Source organism: Zonotrichia leucophrys, chromosome 4 (genome assembly GCF_028769735.1).
Source record: "Zonotrichia leucophrys gambelii isolate GWCS_2022_RI chromosome 4, RI_Zleu_2.0, whole genome shotgun sequence".
NCBI lineage: Eukaryota > Metazoa > Chordata > Aves > Passeriformes > Passerellidae > Zonotrichia > Zonotrichia leucophrys.
The window spans coordinates 35,142,543-35,160,903 of record NC_088173.1 but is presented as its reverse complement, the minus strand read 5'-3'; the positions used below and the strand labels follow the sequence as shown (position 1 = coordinate 35,160,903).

The window sequence follows — 18,361 nt, the reverse complement described above, 5'->3', positions numbered from 1 at the left end:
GTGGAGCAGCTGCTTTATTTCCTTTGGCTTTGTTGCAGACCGAGAGTCCCCGTGTCACGTGAAGCTGCTGCGCTCTCAGAAGGTTGTTTACATCAGCTGTGGGGAGGAGCACACTGCAGTCCTGACAAAGGTAAAGGTGCTGGCCTGGGAGCCCTGGCCACTGCCTCACCTGCCTGCTGGTTTCACAGGAGCTTTCTGTGCCGTGGTAGAAAAACACAGATCAGCTTACTGTATTCCTTCTGACCCCAGTAAAAGAAACTAAGTGGAAAGTGTAGCCTCATTATTTATTCTGAGTATCATTCCCAACACAATCCTTTGCTGGTTTTGAAGATGATGATGTTAACAATCCACAGCAGCAAATAGCAAAACTCAGGTGAATAACTTAAAAAGAATAGCTTTGGGAGGAAAAAAACTAACAAGCATACATCCAAAGGGTTGAAAATAGCATTTTGTTGGAAAATAGAGTAATACTGTGCATCAGAATAAGATGGAAGCTAAAATTAATGGGTGTTTAAATTTAACGTTAGCAGTCACAACATTTACAAGAGGTTTTCAGTTCCAAACCTGCTGCTTCCTAGTGGTGTATAATTTAGTGGTCAGAGGGCGGGGCTAGGGTTTGAAAAAGAGCAGCTCAGTTCTTGCCTTGGCTCTCCCACTTTGTGGTTGTTGCTTCCTGTTTTGGAGTCTCAGTGTTTTCCACTGTAAAATTAATTAAACAACTGACTTTGGGATTCCTGTGGGGAAAAATACCATTGTAAAGAACTAGTTCTTGTCTAGTGCAGAGATAACCTGAATGTTAGTTTCTGATGTGTGGCAGGGTAGCTTATTTGAAGGCTGCGTTAGCAGAACCCAAGTTTCTTTTCTGGATCTTTTGAAAATCCCCATCGGTCTCTGCCTAAGCTTTGGGCTCATACTGAAACTGTAGTCAGAGAGATGCTGCTGGGCTCTGGGTCCCTAAATGGAGGCTCTGCTGTTTGGTTTGCTAACAGAGTGGAGGGGTGTTCACCTTCGGTGCAGGTTCCTGCGGGCAGCTGGGCCATGACTCCATGAATGATGAGGTGAACCCCCGAAGAGTTCTGGAGCTCATGGGCAGTGAAGTGTCCCAGATTGCTTGTGGCAGGTGAGTCCTGTGTGCAGTCAGAAACTTTTCCTTGGTGGAGGTTAATGCTGTGCTGAATCATACAAATAGGAGAAAATAGTCCTGCTTCTGCGTTCTGTGTTCAAAGCTAAAGGAATTTACATCTTACTTTCCATAAGAATTTTAAGACCCTCTAAATGAGATGGTTTTTTAATTGGGGTTGTACCCTGCACTCTAACCTGTAAAAGATACCTTCCCAACTTAATAATTCAGCAAGACTTTAGAGCAGAAGCTCCTTTGGTCCCAAGTTTCCAGCCTCTTGAATGAAAAGTGAGTTAGCAGCACTGGTGCTGTGTGGCTGCCTTTCAGAATGTTCAGGCTTAGCAAGTGACTAAGCTGATTCTGTGAGCCTGATACCAGCTGTGTGTCTGCACAGGCTGCTCTTTGTCCCTTCCACCTGAAGGGCTCCATCCCACAAACTGGTGCCATCAGGTGGCAAAAACTGGGCATTGGTGCCCATGTAAAGGTGCTGCTTGGCACCAGCTTCTAGCCTAGGAGAAATGAGAATAAGTTGTAGGTGGCATTTGGTTTGGTTGTTGGGTTTTTCCCCCACCTTGGTTTTGGTCTTTGTTTTATTTTGAATTTATTGTTAAACAAGGCCCAAACTCTGTGCCCATCTCTTGCAGACATCACACTTTAGCCTTTGTGCCTTCTTCAGGAATGATCTATGCATTTGGCTGTGGAACAAGAGGCCAGCTGGGAACAGGGCACACTTGCAATGTGAAATGTCCCTCTCCTGTCAAGGGTCACTGGGCAGCTCACAATGGGCAACTCTCAGGGAAACCTGGTATGTACTGTGCTCGACTTGAAATGGCAGATGGACATAAATAGCTTCACCCATGGTTGTCTAAAGACTTCTTAACATTGTTCTGTGAAATTTCTGGAACTGCCAAAAGAAACCCATCCTATTGTCCCCAATGCATTGTGGTAATTTCTGGGTGACCTTTTGCTCTCTCTGTTAATGTGTCCTCTCCCCCTTTCTCGTTTTATGGCAGAGCTCAGCATCTGCCAATCTTGAGACTTCATGGAATTGTACTGTTACTTTACTAATACTGTTCCAAACACTTTGTTCTCTCTTTAAAGCCCCTATTGCAGTTTAAAAATGACAGCTTTCCCCTCCTGTGTACCTCTTATGAAAGTGCTACAGTGCTTGAGTTCCAGCTGATTTCAGCAGGGCCTTCAAAGGACCCAGGTGCTCCTTGTAGTTATACTGGCAGTGCAAATGGGAGGGGAGAAAGTATAAATAGGGTCTTGCATTCATGAGCCTCTAACACAGCCGTGTCTTTCTCAAACAGATGCCTGTAAATACCACATTGTTAAACATATCTTCTCTGGAGGAGACCAAACTTTTGTGCTTTGCTCCAAATACGAGGTAAACCAAATAGAAGTATCTTTTCAAGTCTTCTCCCCTGTCCCAGCATTCACAACACAACTTTTGTTTTTGCTAAGACCTTCTGGAATGAGAGTATTTCTTTGGACTCCATTCTGCCTTAAAAACCTTACCAGCTCTGACAGTTGTTACAGGGATTTCCACCTTCAGTGGCTGAAAGTTGCCCTTCTTTAGAGGCACATCAAAGCCATTGGGAAGACACTGATTCCAGTTTAATCAGCAGGGAGGGGAATCCAGCCTTTGCAGATTGGAAGCAGGGGGCTTCTTTCCACCTTCTGTGGCACTGGCTTCTGCATGGTTGGTGTGTAGGACCTTCAGCCGCATGCAATGGGATTTTGTCAGTCAGTGCTGGATGAAGGGCTGAATGCTGAATTGATTTTCCCACTTCTGTCTTTTTTCTGTCAAGAAGTGTTATCCCAAGTGTTTGGGATAAACTTTTGAGGCATGAAAATAGGTCTAAAATAACTGTACTAAGCCTGTAGTTATATATGGCAGTATTTACAAAGGCTTTGGTACATCTAGGAAATGTTATTTTGATTTTTTTATTTTCCTTTTTTTTAAAATATATTTGAGGATCCTTTTTTTCCTCAAACTTTTCATACCTTCCCTTTTGGACTTCTTAGTAATGTCAAAAACTTCTAACCAAACCTTTTCAGAGACCACACTAAGGAAGCTATCAGTTATTTATTAAAACAGAGATTATGGATAGGAAGGAATTGTTTTACTGGCCTTGTCTTTGCTGAAATCTGTATCTTCTCACAGAATTCCTTGCCTGCTGATGATTTCCGGACCATAAATGAAACACGTTACACCTGTTTAATAAATGATGAAACTATAGATGTCTGGAGGCAAAAGCTTTTAGAAAAGAACAGTTCTAATTCTGTCAAGTAGGTATTGTGGCACTGGACAAGCCTTTTGTTGAAAGTTCTATTGAAATAGTTTTGTTGGCTTCCGTGCCATGCTTTCACTTGAAATTTAGCTACCTTTTCAAGTGTGGTTCTTGGTTGTTTCCAAGGGGAGGAGTTGCCAGTCACAAGGCTGCCAGGTGAGAGCTTCTGAGCAAAACCAGAGGAATCTGAGGCTGCCTCAGCATTGCAGATGGTGGGTGGGAACTTGATTTTAAAGTTGTCCTGCATTGTGTGCTTAAAATTCATGAGAAGCAACAGGAGCTTGTTTGCAGACTGGTTAAGTTCTTTCCCCAGTGTGCCTGCCATGAGAGGGGCAGAATAGGTGGAAAGGAGGCACTAATTCCTCCTTTCAAAGAGGGACCTTACATGATCCTGAATGAAGTCTTGCCCTCTGTGCCTCTAAAGGGGTTATCCTGACCTTGTTTCCCATAAAAGGAAGGGAAGAGAGATGAAGAGGTTTACTGAGGCATCCATTTATAACCTGTATCTCTGTTTTCTTTTCTATTCCTGCTGCAATCAGTAATGTTGTTCAGATACTGTCCTCAGCTGCCTGCTGGAATGGGAGCTTCCTGGAGAAGAAGTAAGTGCCACATTTCCAGATGTATGCCTTTCCCTTGATGCAGACTGGAATCCCTTTGCTTCACTCTCTTCTGCAGTGGGATTTGGTATTTTTGATCAGGCAGGAGATGAGGGCAGAGGATGTTCCCTAAAGGGATGGGGTGGTCAGAGCTGGGTAAGGAAGGCAAATGGCCTAAGAGAGTGCATGGTGAGTGAACTGTAAATGGCACAGATATCTTGGAGTTGCCACAACTGTTATTCTTCCTTATGAAACAGACACCAATGTCTTTAAAGAGAGGGATAGGAATAGGACATTAAGGGAAATTAGGGATGCCAGGTATCTGAATAGTCTCTTACCCAGCTGAGCTAGCTGGTGCATGTGAAAGTACACTTCCACACAGGCTGCTCTTGAAAACACATTGGGGCAACAAGGAAGTGCTTTCCTTTTAGGTGACATCACACATGGAAAGTTTTGTGGCCCTGCTTGCCAAAGGAGGAATTTCAAAGGGGTGTAACCCACAATAGGTGGGGACAAGGTTGTAAGACACATAGCTGAGTCAAAGGCTGTGGGTTGGGAAGGCTTGTGTTGGCTGTGTCTGTAAATGTTGAGGAGGTAACAGCATAAGATGAGGAGGAGGAGAAATTTTTCTGGTGATGTGATGAGTAAATGACCTGTAACTAGGTGAAGAAAAACTTGCTTACTCTGAGTAATCTTTGCGTAATACATTCCAAGAGCAACTTGAAGATAGTTTGCTAGTAATCTTTGCGTAATACATTCCAAGAGCAACTTGAAGATAGTTTGCTAATTATTCTGGTGTTTTTCTACTTGTCCAGTGGTTTCTTCTCTAGTGTTGTGACATGTTATTGCATCAGGAGAGTTGTGTCATGTTGGTTTAAAACCCTGTTGAGGTATGCAAGTTGCTGAGTCACTTTAAATGGTCTCACGTCTCCCTTGAATGTGCAAATGAGTGGAGTTTATGGCTTCATCAGCCAAATACAGTTGTTCTTCCACTTCAGTGGTGTCTCGGCTAGTGCAGGACTTCTACAGAAAATCTTCAACCAAATGAATGTTAAATTCTGAAGGCCTAAATGAGGCTGTATTTAACTACCTTTATACATGAAGTCTCATGTCAGATGCACTTGACAGAAATACCCCAGTGCATCCCTCCTGAGTCCTAAGGCCATGTAGGCCTGTTTGCTTTACAGGATTGGATGGGGGAGCAGCTTTGCCATGGCCATGTGCCTGAGCACAGCCAGCACTGCCTTTGCAGAGCACAGCCCCAGGTGTGCTGTGTACCACAGCCTGTCTCTGGGGAGCTGATTCCAGCCTGGAGCCTGTGCTGTTTCAGGAATAACCATTCTACAGCAGCAGGCTGTGTTCAGCTCCTCTTGTGGTTACACCATCAAACTGACAAATGCATCCTGTCTGTAAGAGCTCCCTTCCCCATTCAGGGTTTCTAATACAGTGCTCTTAAGTCAGTGAGGGAGTCCTGGGGACACCAGAGACTGATGAAGTGTTTCTCTGCAATAATCCCAGCCCTAACTGAGGCCCGGGGGAGTTTGGAAGGGAGAGTCTTTGTTTCTCGTCTTAGGAATTCTCTAGTGGTCATTCCTCTACTGCTTGCTCTCAGGCCATGTCAGTACTCAAGTAATGGGATCTCTTCCTTAACCTTATGCCTGTCTGTGATTTCTTTTTTAAAGAATCGATGAACATTTTAAAACCAGTCCAAAGATCCCAGGGATTGACCTGAACTCCACAAGAGTGCTGTTTGAGAAGCTGATGAACTCTCAGCACTCCATTCTCCTAGAGCAGGTATTGCACTTCTGAGATTTGGATGTTCAGAGGGGAAAATAAGGACTTTGTCCCTCTCTAACATGCAAGTACCAGCAGCATTGTTGGGCTAAGGTTGTATTGCAAATCTGAAATCCAGACACTTAATGTTACTTCTCCTTTTACCTGAGCTGATTTTGACCTCCTCAGAAATGTCTTTTATTTAAAAACAAGTTTTATCTCATGGCATTTATACTTGAATGGCTGCTGAAATTCTGTTTATGTTTTATTTGTAATTATTATGTGTGTCAGGAGCTGAGTACTTCATGGTTGTATAATTTATTCTAACTCAGAGAATTTCTTTCACAAGTGCAGAGCTGTGGGGTAAAAGCATACATGTTCCCCTTGCCCCTTTTAGCTATAATATTTATAGCTTTAGGTTTTTTCACTCTGGGTTTGACTTTTAAAACAGACTTTTACAGTTTCATCAGCCCTTAAAAATCATCTACATTGTAGGTGCTCTATCCCCCAGGATAAGCTGTCTTTTTTGTTTTGTTTTCTCTCTAGATACTGAAGAGCTTTGAAAGCTTTTTGATTCCTCAGCTGTCCAGCTCTCCACCAGATGTTGAGGCAATGAGGATCTATCTGATTCTCCCAGAATTCCCACCATTCCAAGACTCCAAGTATTACATCTCTCTGACCCTTCCTCTAGCAATGGCTATTTTGCGCCTGGACACCAACCCCAGCAAAGTGCTTGGTACGTGTCATTTAAAAGTTGTTTTAATTTAGAAGTAAAATATAATTACAAAGAACACTTACTAGGGAGGTTAATCTAATTTACCTTATCTGCTTTACCCACATTCAGAGACTCAGTTCCAGATAAATTTGCATTTTTACAAAGAAACATAGATTTTTGTATAGCATGAAGATTAAATTATCCTATTCTCTTAAATTTGATCCGCTGTTGATCACTTTAGAGTATCTTTTCTGTATAGGGTAAAAAAAGAATACTAAGTATAATATTAAATTATTTTGTCCTCTACAAGATGCAGACAAACCTTGATCTGTTACTAAGCTGAACATTTAAACTCTTCTCCCACTTCTGAGTCTTAATTTCTGATCTATTTTTCTCTGAACTATTTTAAACTGGACAGAACACATGCTGCATCATGAGTGATGTTGCTCACATTTGTTAAGCTACTGCTGTTCTTGTTATCTTACTCTCTTTCTTAAGGCTGTCTTGTACTACACCTGATATTATAATGTAAAATGCCATGCAGTACATTCAGACCTCCAAAAGAATCCTGGGCTCCAGCTTTTACTTTGCAGGTGACTGGCTCTAGGAAGGAAGCTAATAGTCAGGGTCCCTTGAGAGGAAATTAAGGGTTACCTGTCCTTGGTAAGAAAGAAATCAGCCTCTCTAAAGAGGGGGAATTAATCCTGTAGTGCAGATGTGCCAGGAGACACGCTCTGACTCTGCTAGAAAAGTCTGTGGTGCTACAGAGAATTGCCCAGGCAGCTCTTTGCTTGTCACTCCTGCAAGACAGATGTTTGCCCACAAGATCACAGCATCCTGAATGCCAAACAATGTCTTCGATTAAAGACTGAAAAACTTCCAATTCAGGCTTTCACCCTGATCAGGGTTTGGGCCGGGTAATGACTGGTGTGGCTGGATGGGAGTGGAAAGGGAGAAGCTTTTCGGTTTCTGGTATTTCGATGATTCTGCCTCACTTTCCTGTTGCTGCAGCTAGGGCAGGAGTAGGGAAGTGTTTTGAAAGAGTTTTCAGGTGTATTCCTCTTTTGTCCAATTGTAATCCCTTATTTAGGGTATACTCTAGCCTTTGATTGAGATTTATATTGATGCCCTCTGCTTTCCAGATAACTGGTGGTCTCAGGTGTGCCCACGATACTTCCTCAGGCTTGTGGACCTCTACAAAGGTGCCGTGGTTTACCTCCTCAGTGGAAGGAAGACGCTGCTGATCCCAGTCCTGTTCAGCAGCTACATAACAGCTGCTCTCAGGCTTCTGGAGAAACTCCACAAGGTGAGAGGAAAGCCTGGGCATGTGCTGGCTCAAGATGATTCAGCCCTGTCTGCCCTTGGGCAGTTGTGAGCTGTCTGTCCAGTCACAGTATGGGAGAGACGTCAGTGGCTTTCCTGAATCCAAGGTTCTTGAAGATTGTTTAGTCCTATCTCAAAGACTAGAAATGAAGTTACCCTAAAGAATGGCATCACAAGCACCTGTCCCTTGACAGTCTCTGCTGTCACTGTGTTGTTGCAGAGTGGTTGAGGTGAGGAGGAGGGGGAACTAAAATAAGTTATAAAGAGGTTCTATTTGATTCTTCTTGGTTTATGCCAAAAATTTAAGAAATTGTGTATTGTTTGTGGAACATTCTGGGTCCTTTTGTTGGATAACTGAATTTATGAAAGCAAACCTGAAAAATATATTAAAATATGTCAAATATTTCCATCTGTTCTCTTCACTAGGTGAATCAGAAGGTTAAACACGTGGAATATGATAAGTTTTATATCCCTGAGATTTCCAGCTTGGTGGACATTCAGGAGGATTATCTCATGTGGTTTTTGCACCAGGCTGGAATGGTAAGAGGTTTTATGCATAGACATGAAATTGCTGCCCCTGTTTGTGTCTCTGGCTGTAGATCTGTATTTCCAATATCCTTAATCAGAACATAATGTATTCAGTATAGGAGCTTCTATATGTTCAATATCTCAGATCTGAGTGCTTTACAAAATTGACCTAAAACTAAAAAGGCTGTCAAAAGAGTTGGGGCTAGCAATATTTTAACCAAAGCTTACAACAGTCTCTGTGATTGTTCATGTGAATTCCATTCAGTCTTTGCACAAGGTGATTAATTCAGTCACTGGATCCTTTTAATGTAATCAAGACCTCAGGAGCCAAGTCCTGTATTCTAAAATTATAATTTTTGCCCTTTACTTCTGCTGTTTAGGCAGGTATTGTGAATAATGTAGCCAGTGATGTTAAAATGTTGCTCTGTAAGAGGAGGCAGTGTGGCGTTCTGGCTAGGGGACTGAACCAAGCCTCAAGAGATGTGGGTTCTGTTCCTGGCTCTTCCAGTAACCTGCTGGGTGATCTTGGGTAAGACCCTTCACCTCTTTTATGTCTCACTTTCCCATCTGTAAGAAAGGAGATAACTAAACTGAGGGCTGGAATATACTGTGTGGGAACCCAGTGAGATTTTTTAATGGTAGCAAGAAAAGGAATCTCAAGTGTAAAGAAACCACCAAAACATGTGCTGAGGGATGCTGCAAGAGTAAAACCTGACTGTAGTGATAACTTCTGTGTGTGTTTTCATGGGCTTTGTAAGTGCTGTGTGTGCTGTGCCCCCATCCTCTACCTTCCATCATTTAAATAGTGCTCCTGTGTGCTTAACTTTAGTGAGCAGAACAATGAAGTACTGACTTAAATTTATGTAAGGGATAGTTAAAAATGTGTCAATATGGCTAATAATGAGTAACTTGCATTGCAGGGGTATTCTTGTATCACCATGTAGTGGCCTTATGATCTCTCCTGTTGTTTCATTTGGTTTCTGCATTTGTTATTCTTCATAAGAGCAAGTTTCACCCATGGCAGACCAAGACAGGATTCTATGCCAGTCAGTTCTCTTAGTAATGTTTGATGTTCATGTTTTGAATTAGACTTGTGCATTTTCTTGAGAAGGAAGTTCCCATGCTTTTCTTTAAGAGGAAGAAAAATGGGTTGTTGGTTCCAAAGGAGGAAAATTTACTTTAGGTTCACCTTTGGACTAGTCCATCTGAAAAACCCACGAGACACAAAATTGAAAGAGTAAAAAATTTCATACTTCTCTTTTTCTTTTGCAGAAAGTAAGGCCGTCCATCATGCAGGTAAGAAAATTGTTTAAAGATTGTTCTTATTTAAATTATTAAATTGTTCTTATTTAAAGAAGTGCTCTGGGAGCTGTGGATAGGAACAAGTCTTGCCTGTCTTTCTTGCAGGATGCTGTGACTCTCTGCTCTTACCCTTTCATCTTTGATGCTCAAGCTAAGACCAAGATGTTACAGACAGATGCAGAATTACAGATGCAGGTAATCATTCTCTCTCCCAGTTTTCCTGACACATTTCTTTTTCTCTGCTTTTTGCAATGGTGCCTGCATGGAAAGGGTGTTAACTGGGAGCTGGTGCGTGCAACAGTTTATTGTTTCCATGATACAGGAGAGCAGTGTAGCTGGAGAACCTCTTTGCCCTGGATAATGCAGAGGCAGTGCTTGGTGTCTTTCCCTTCAAAATGTTTGTCTGGCAACATCAGGGCTGCCAGATGTGCATGTGGTGGAAATTTAAACTGTACAGGGAAGGGGTAGTTATGTATTTGTGATAATCCAAGGATAAGGAGTAAGGTGAGGAGCTGTAAGACTGGATAAGCAGACAGAAGTCCAGGTAAGTGGACACTTGTTTTGAAATTTCTGCCTGCTGCAGGGGTGATTGTTCCCTCTAACCATGAGGTGAGTGTTGTAGACCAGCTGCTGATGCTGTTTGCAGCCCACCCACCCAGGGGCAGTGAGGGGCACAGCCCTGGGCCCTCCAGGAGGGTGCTGACAGCAGGTGTCCAGCTCCAGCACCTGCAGGTGGCAGCCAAGCCAGCTCACAGCCCAGCTGTGACAGGGGCAGCTGGCCTCTGTGCCAGTGCAATGTCCCAGCAGCAGGCACTGCTCACACAGGTGCCTCCTGAGACTGGCACAGCGGTGGGCACTGGGACCTGTGCAAGCTGGGCATGCAGGGGCACACACAGTACAGAAGGAGCATGGGATTCTTCAACCTTGGAGAAACCAAAAAGGGAGAAAGGAACACCAGGCATGTAGGGCTTAACTGTTTTCCTTTCATAGGGAAGAAAAAAGCCTTAGGCATAGGCTGCTTTTCACTTCTCTTTTATTTGCAGGTTGCAATAAATGGTGCAAATTTGCAGAATGTCTTCATGCTTCTCACCCTGGAGCCTCTGCTGGCCAGAAGCCCTTTCCTGGTACTTCATGTTCGCAGGAGTAACTTGGTTGGTGATGCTTTAAGGGAGTTGAGCATCCATTCAGACATTGACTTGAAAAAACCTCTCAAAGTAAGTTTCTCCCATATCTTTAGCACCCTCTCATTTAGCAAACATTTCTGCAGCCTTTCAGCCATTCCCATTACCTCTTCACCAGTGTGCAGTAACTTCTCCATAGGTGTTGCACACAGGAACATTTGGTCTAGTCAGTGCAAGGGTTGAGTGTTTTTTCTGACTCCTGGAGTGCTTTGGCAGTGGATAGTTTACAAGAAGGCAGGCACAGGATTTGCTCTTTTCTCCTGGTGTGTTGAGTGTACAAGGGCCAGGGGAGAAAGCATTTTGTGATGTTGTGCAATCTCTGTTTTGCCCTTCTGCAGGAGCAGGCTGTTTACAATAGCATGTGCTTAATCTCTGGGAGATTGCCACAATCTTCAGTAGCTGCTGTCATGCTGCTGCGTTGATTGTTGGGACAACAGGTGGTTATTTGTGGTTTGCATGAGGATTTAAACATTCTCAGAATACCTGATTTGCCGCCCCTGTTCCCTTCCCGTCCCTGCAGGCAGAGCACTGAAATGAGCTCGTGGGTTGCCGTGGGTTTGGGCATGTTGGTCAGATTGCTTTGCCTGGCTCTCAGTTGGAGAGAGATCTGATTCACTCAGTCTCAGCTCTGCATCCCTGTCATGATCTGCTTTTTCTGCAGGTCATCTTTGATGGTGAGGAAGCTGTTGATGCTGGAGGAGTGACAAAGGAATTTTTCCTTCTGTTGTTGAAAGAACTTCTCAACCCCATCTATGGCATGTTCACTTACTACCCAGAGTCAAACCTGCTGTGGTTTTCGGACACGGTAAGCCCTTGCCCTCTGCACATGCAGGTTGGAATAATATGCTGCATTTAAATGACAAGGAAGTTAGTGCCAAACTATGGGAAAGAAATGTTCTTCATCTCATTTTCTACTCATGATACAATGTGAACTCTATTTTCAGTTAGTGTAAGTAGGTCCATTAACTTTAATAGAAATGGTGATGGTTGTGCCTGTTAAAGAGTTGGCTCTTTATTCTTATCCCATAGTGAAAATTTTATTAAGGGTCAGGTGACAGGTAATAGAGTCTTATTATCATGAGTGTGGTGATCATGTGCTGTTTTACAGAATGAGAGGTTTAGGTGGTATTGGCATTAGAGTTCTGTGCCTCCCTTGCTGTTCACATAATTGCAGCCAATCCACTTAGGCATGCATCACTATCGCCTTCAGGATCTAAAGTTGTTTATGCTTTATATGAGGAAGCTCTTGAGCAGCAAGGAGCATGGCTTGTAGTGGAAGGTTGTTGGTTTTGGAAGAGTGTGGAGTGCAAGATCTGTACCTGTCAGATGGCTGGAGATGGTGGTTTCTGTCCTGTTCCTCACCTCCATAGGTAGCAAGGTGGGAAATGACATGGCCAGTCTTCCCTTGAGGTGTGGCTGTCCTGCTAGGGGGTTACAGGGAAGGAAATGACCTGGTACCTTCAGTAACTTGTAAACAGTATTACAGAGCATTCACTCCTAATGCCAGTGCTGTAAAACAATCTTTTGGCACCAGGAGGGATGACAGTGTAAGCACTGAAAATGAGTCGTGTGTTGGGAACATTTAACGAACGTGGGCAGCCAGTCTGTGACTGACACAGCAGTGAGAGTCAGTGTGTGAGGAAGAGGAGGCCTGTGCTGGCACCTCTGCTGCTGTGTCTGCCTGGCTACAACTGTGCTGATGCAAAAGCTTTTAATAGAAAATAGGGTGGGTAATGGGGAGAGGATTGTTAACACATTTTCTTGCAGTATGTGTTAGTGTCTAAACAGAGGTGTTTAAAAAGGAACTAAAAGCCAGGTAAGGTGGAAAGCTGCTGTTTCCACAGTGATCATGGCTTACAGAAGTTTTAGAGCTTGTTTTTTTAAGCTTCGTTTCCGTGCCACACACCACCAAGAAATTTACAACCAAAGTTGTGCCTGATGGGAGCTCTCCGACTCTGTCCCAGTTGGAAAAGCAGGGTCTGGCTTCTTAGTGCATGTAGGAAAGTTGCACCAGTGACAGTGTGTCTCATCAGGATTTCTCTGTGTGGTTTTGCAGTGTTTTGTAGAACACAACTGGTTTCACTTGATTGGCATCATATGTGGTCTTGCAATCTACAATTTCACAGTGGTAGACCTTCACTTTCCCTTGGCTCTGTACAAAAAACTCTTGAACGTGAAGCCTTGCCTAGAAGATTTGAAGGAGCTGTCCCCTACAGAAGGAAGGTATGGAAATAAAAATTTGCAGCTTTTCTGGAAGGTGGCCCATCCAGCTAAGAACAGGAAGTGCCAAACTAGAAAAAAGCTGATGAATAAAACACTTCCTGATCTTTTTGAGTAACTGATTAATTTGGGAGACTGTGAAAACATATGAGCTGGTGATAGACTTTGTGTACAACTTCTCTCCCACAGGCTATTGGATCAATCTGCTTAGGCTCCCACCCTCCTGACCCCCAGAAGCTGGGTGCCAACACAGCCAAAGGACACCTCCCACACCCCCTTTTGGGAGCAGGAGTGGGAGCCTGTCCCTGCCCTGTGTGTTGTGTGTGTGATCCCAGCCTCAGCCTTTCCCTTGAGCCAGGCTCAGACTAGCCAGCAGGGAACTGTGTGTAGGGCTGTGAATTGTCCCATCCATGAGCCAGAGCAGCTCTCACCTGCTCCCATGACAGGAAGAAGTTGAGTTGAGTGAAAGAATTATTTTTCTAAGTGATATATTGAATCTTTTCTACCTAATTGCATAGGGATACTGGTTCCCCCTGACACTTGGAAGTTAAGATCCCACTGTCTTATTTCTGTTTCTGAGTTGCCATCTGATTCATCTACACCAAGTGACAGCTGTATTTATCAATAATGAGGTAAAATGCCAGGAAGGCAGCAGCAGGATTTTGGGGGGTAGCAGAGTATTTTGTATATGATGAGCATACAGATACAGTCCATCTCTGTCTCTTCCTCTATTCCCTCAGACTTTTGTGTGGTGATGACATAGAATTACAACTTTAGAACTAGGAATGTAATTCTGTTCCAAAGCCAGGATCATTAAAGATGATCCATGAACTAGGCAATCATAGACTGTATTGATAGTTTAGCATTTGTGGACTGGCATCTCTCTTGCTTCTAACAAAGCATCTCTTTAGTTGGGGAATATTTTTCTTACTGCTCCACATGACTCAGATTCTCTCTCTTGCAATCTTACCACCCAGATGTATGATGCTGTTTACTTCTGCTGAATTTGTTTTCCCTGTTAGAGGTATGGCTTTTAAAATCTCTGATTATTCTTTTCTTCATTTCTTTCCCTACTTGTTGTTTAGGAGTCTCCAGCAACTTTTAGATTACCCTGGGGAAGATGTGGAGGAGACATTCTGCTTGAATTTTACAGTAAGACACATTTGACATATCAAATGTCACATTTGACATATCAGCTCTCTGATTACTGTGGTACAGTTGAAGCCTCTCTATATTTTCATGTGTATTCTGGCTGATTCCAAATGCCTATAGCACACAGCCCATGCTAATCTTAAAATGTTCTTTGCTGTCAACTCCCTTCTTCCTTTGTATGCATGTGGTCCTAAAAACTGAGCTAGTAAGTAGATTAAGCTGAGTTGTTTTCAAAATAGCCTTGTTGTCACTGTTCAAAGACCTGGTGCCCTAACAGGTTGTGAGTGATGGGTTCATCTTGATCTGGATCATTTTTTGACTCTCTGCCCAAGGCCTGCCCTGGGGTAAAACCACAGTTTTTTGCCCCACACTGTGAAGAACCTTGCTGAGCAAGGAGAGTGGTGCCCATTTCCTTTTTGCATGAATGAGAGCACATAAACTCTCTTAGATCAAATTTACCTCTGGAGTGAGTCAGACCTGCATCTGACTGTGTTTCCTGCAGCAGGAGCTGTAACTTGGGATGAGACAATGAGGCCATTGTGATGGTAATGCAGGCTGTATAAAAAAAGAATATCTTTAAAGTAACAAAAGAAACTCTTCTCCAAATTCTTTTTCACACATAAGGGCCTCTTTTGTCTGTCATCCTTTTGCATTCTTTTTAGGTAACCAATTAATATACCCAGTGTAGGTTTGTACTGCTGCCATCCTTGGCTGGCAAAAGCAGAAAAATGTCTGTGACATTTATTCTTCCAGTGAGAGAGGATGAATTAACCCAGTGAGTTTCTGTTAAAAAAGGGAGTCCTTTTTATTGCCAGAACTCATGAGCTTAGTTAAAAACAGTTTTTAGTTACCAATCTCCTGGGGATTTTTTTTTCCAGGAAATTTACCTAAAATAATTTTTATTCCTTTCTAAGTTCACATTTCAACTTAATAGCAGTCCAACAGCAGATGTAGGTGGTGTTGGGCGGTGAAGCACACAGAGTACTGGGAGCAGAGAACAGAAGTTTCTGCACATACCATTTTCTCGGTTCCATCCTTTACATGCCAGTCCTCAGCTGTCTAAGAGGACTCTGTCCTTCCTATAGGCACATGGCCTGGAAAATACTTCTGGTAACTTTAATTTCCTGGTTTTGTACAGATCTGCAGGGAAAGCTATGGTGTGACAGAGCAGAAGAACCTGATTGAAGATGGAGATAAAATCCTGGTGCAGAAGGACAACAGGTAAGTGGGGCACCTGTGGGGATGGACTCGTGCTTGTGGTGAAGTCATGTGCCACAGAAACCCTGGCTGAAGGAAAGTGTGGGGGCTAATTTGCAGTCACTGTGAACAAATTTTAAGACCAGTTGCTCAAAAGTTGCTGGGCACTAGTGGCACTTGAACAAAAATCAAGTTTTCATTATCTTTCCACCAATGTTTGGAAAATGTACGGTGCACTTGGATTGACATCTTCCCTATAAAAGGCCTCTGTATAGACCTTTGGTAGTTTTTCTCATTTTAAGTAGGCATTTGAGACGTGATTTTGGCCCAGGTTTTGACCCCTGATGGCTCAGAGGAAGGGAACTGTATGTAACCACCAAAACCGAGCCTGGCAGACTTGTTTGTACTCCTGATTCTGGAGCCAGAAACTTTCCTTGGGCACGGCCTGACTCCCATCCCTGATCACAGCCAGAAGGACCTGCTGTACTTGGATCCCTTTCCATTTGACTGAACACCCAGAGTTATTACTAGCACAGCTACAATTCCCCCCTCCCTTTTTTTTGTCCAGCTGCTGAACTATTTTCTTCCCATAATCTTGTAATTGGATTTCTACAAGTGCCTTTATTACTTGAAGCAGTGTTCACATTCTTTCTCTGCTGGCAAAACATTGTGATCCAGTGACTACTCAGCAGCATGGTTGGGGACTTGTACTAGGATTGCTGAAGACCTTGCTGGCAAGGCTGGAGATGAAGTAATTTCCTATTAATCTGATTATTTAAAAGGGTTTTGAATGTGTCTGAAGCCATTGCTATAGCAAAAGCTTTGTCTGTGTTACTTCTTACCTAATTTGCTACTGCCCAAAATGGTGCAATTACACAGCTAAAAGAGCTGCCTCCATGCCAAACCCACATGGGTTTCTGTCTCCCTGCAAAGAGAAGATGGACTTCAGGTAAAACAGAGGAGTGTGTAACCTACCCCTGCAACACTGAAGGAAAGATAAAAAATGCCAGTGTTAGAACCCTTTAGGTTTTTAGTTGGACATATACAATCAAAAGAAAACCTGCCTTTTTTTTTACTATATGCCATCCAGGACAAAGGAACACTTGGGAACAGCACCAGGGTTAACTACTGGAACTGTTTATTAAGTCAGGATAGGAAACAATGGAAGAAAATCCTTAAGGAGAAAGGCTAGTGTGTAGTTTCACCAGCTTAACATTCCAAAATTCAGTTGCTTTATCCTGACTGGAGTTCTGAACTCTAGCTAACCTCTAAATCCAAGTCTAGACATGACTGTCAGTTTACCTTACAGTGCTTAATTACTTCCTCCACCTTTACATTTAAAGGCCAGGGACCAATTTGCCACCCTATGGCCTGAGTAGTTTGTTGTGTGCATGTCTTTGGGCACTGCCCTTCCCGTGTGAGGAAAGTTCATTGGGAGCTGGGAATGCACAGGATTGCTGTAACTGACATGTGCAGAGTAGGAAATGCCTGCATTTTCCCTTTCTCCTTTGGAGTTCACAAAATGCTCTTGATGCAGAGTTCATGACCGTAACAGCCAGAGAGGAATTAAGCAACAGTTAAGTGCTTAATCAGCTTGAATTTCCCTAATGCTCAGGTGACTATGGGGAAAATGAAAATAAAACAAATGCACTGGAAAACAACTCCCCCTTTGGTATATGATTTCTTAGTCCTGGTTTTTGGTTTTGTTAGTCTGCTTCCTTATTTCCTTTAGTTCCTCACCTGTCCCTCACTGCTTTTGCATAGCGCGTATGGTGAGAACTCCACCAATGGCCAAAATGTTTCTTCCAGTTGTAAGCCCCTCAGCTTTACTGGTGGCAGAGAGCCTGGGGCACCTCCCATGCCACCACTGCCAGGGAGTGAGCAGACACACGGGTAGCACTTGCTGCTGAGCACTCTATCCATGTTCAGTGGCTTGGTGAGAGGAGGGCAGTGGGTTGAGCCTGCTGGAGACTGTAAAACACTTCACAAGCACAAGCAGGAAAACTTGGCAGTGCTGCTGCTTAGACATGTGATTAAAAGTGCTTTCCTCTGCCTGCTTTCTCTCCATGCATTAGGGAAGAATTTGTCGAAGCCTACGTAAATTACATCTTCAATGTCTCCATCCACGAGTGGTACACAGCCTTTTCTACTGGCTTCCTGAAAGTGTGTGGAGGGAAGGTCCTGGAACTTTTCCAGCCCACAGAGCTCAGGGCCATGATAGTTGGAAACAGCAACTACAACTGGGAGGAACTGGAGGAGGTAGAGCTTCCCTCTTGTACTGTTTTTTTATTTTGCACAGGGCCAGGATTGTGCAGTTGCATGAGGTGGGCATTGGTCTGTGTCGGGAGATGGGATAAGTTCACAATACATTTTTTTTCTCATGTTCCTTTTGCACTTTGCTGTCACTCACTTGAAAAGTTTCTCACTGTGCTGGCATGCTACAGATAAAACTCAGGGAGGAAATTCAGGATGAGGAAGGACAAGGGAGAAAGACTTCCATCTGCTTTTTTTAGGGATGAAATCTGTGACCAAAGGGAGGACACAAAGGGTCTACACCTGTAGTAAAACTCCACCACACAAGGGCAGAAGTTACGCAAGGGATCAAAGGGGAGTCTGGACACCCAGAGAGGGTTGTATCCTCTCAAAATCTGTAGACCAGTAAGTCACTCACAGTGCAGAGTGTGTGGTCCTGTTCATGAGTTCAGCTTGTGAACAGGCACTCCAGAATTGCTCTCCACACTTGTAATTAGCTGAAAAGCAGAAGGCTAATGTCTGCCTTCCTCACATTGCCAGAGAGCCCTTGCCATGTCTTTGAGCCATGCCATTGCCCATCACCCATCCTGTGTTCCCTTTCAAAGCTATCAGGCACAAATCTGATATCAGATACTAGAAAAGAACAGGTCTGGGTTCTGCTTAGTCTTTGCTCTCTGGTGCCAGCTGAAAATGTGGTATTTTGG

The 18,361-nt window shown here is 43.5% G+C and overlaps 1 protein-coding gene across 3 annotated transcripts in view; it reads left to right on the top strand.

Annotated features, from left to right (window-relative positions):
• Positions 1-18,361, top strand: part of HERC3 (HECT and RLD domain containing E3 ubiquitin protein ligase 3) — a 44,692-nt gene that overhangs the window by 23,955 nt on the left and 2,376 nt on the right. Inside the window, exons 6-23 of one of the 3 annotated variants that reach the window (XM_064711105.1) lie at positions 39-130; positions 990-1,120; positions 1,765-1,925; positions 2,434-2,510; positions 3,291-3,415; positions 3,957-4,016; positions 5,696-5,807; positions 6,333-6,522; positions 7,644-7,807; positions 8,251-8,364; positions 9,625-9,648; positions 9,760-9,849; positions 10,698-10,868; positions 11,497-11,640; positions 12,892-13,058; positions 14,141-14,207; positions 15,346-15,428; positions 17,480-17,663. In XM_064711105.1, coding sequence (XP_064567175.1) covers positions 39-130; positions 990-1,120; positions 1,765-1,925; positions 2,434-2,510; positions 3,291-3,415; positions 3,957-4,016; positions 5,696-5,807; positions 6,333-6,522; positions 7,644-7,807; positions 8,251-8,364; positions 9,625-9,648; positions 9,760-9,849; positions 10,698-10,868; positions 11,497-11,640; positions 12,892-13,058; positions 14,141-14,207; positions 15,346-15,428; positions 17,480-17,663 — 2,156 coding nt within the window. Of the gene's footprint in view, positions 1-38; positions 131-989; positions 1,121-1,764; positions 1,926-2,433; positions 2,511-3,290; positions 3,416-3,956; positions 4,017-5,695; positions 5,808-6,332; positions 6,523-7,643; positions 7,808-8,250; positions 8,365-8,732; positions 8,882-9,624; positions 9,649-9,759; positions 9,850-10,697; positions 10,869-11,496; positions 11,641-12,891; positions 13,059-14,140; positions 14,208-15,345; positions 15,429-17,479; positions 17,664-18,361 lie in introns of those variants that run through there. The other 2 variants (XM_064711106.1, XR_010439888.1) reach the window with 2 other exon arrangements.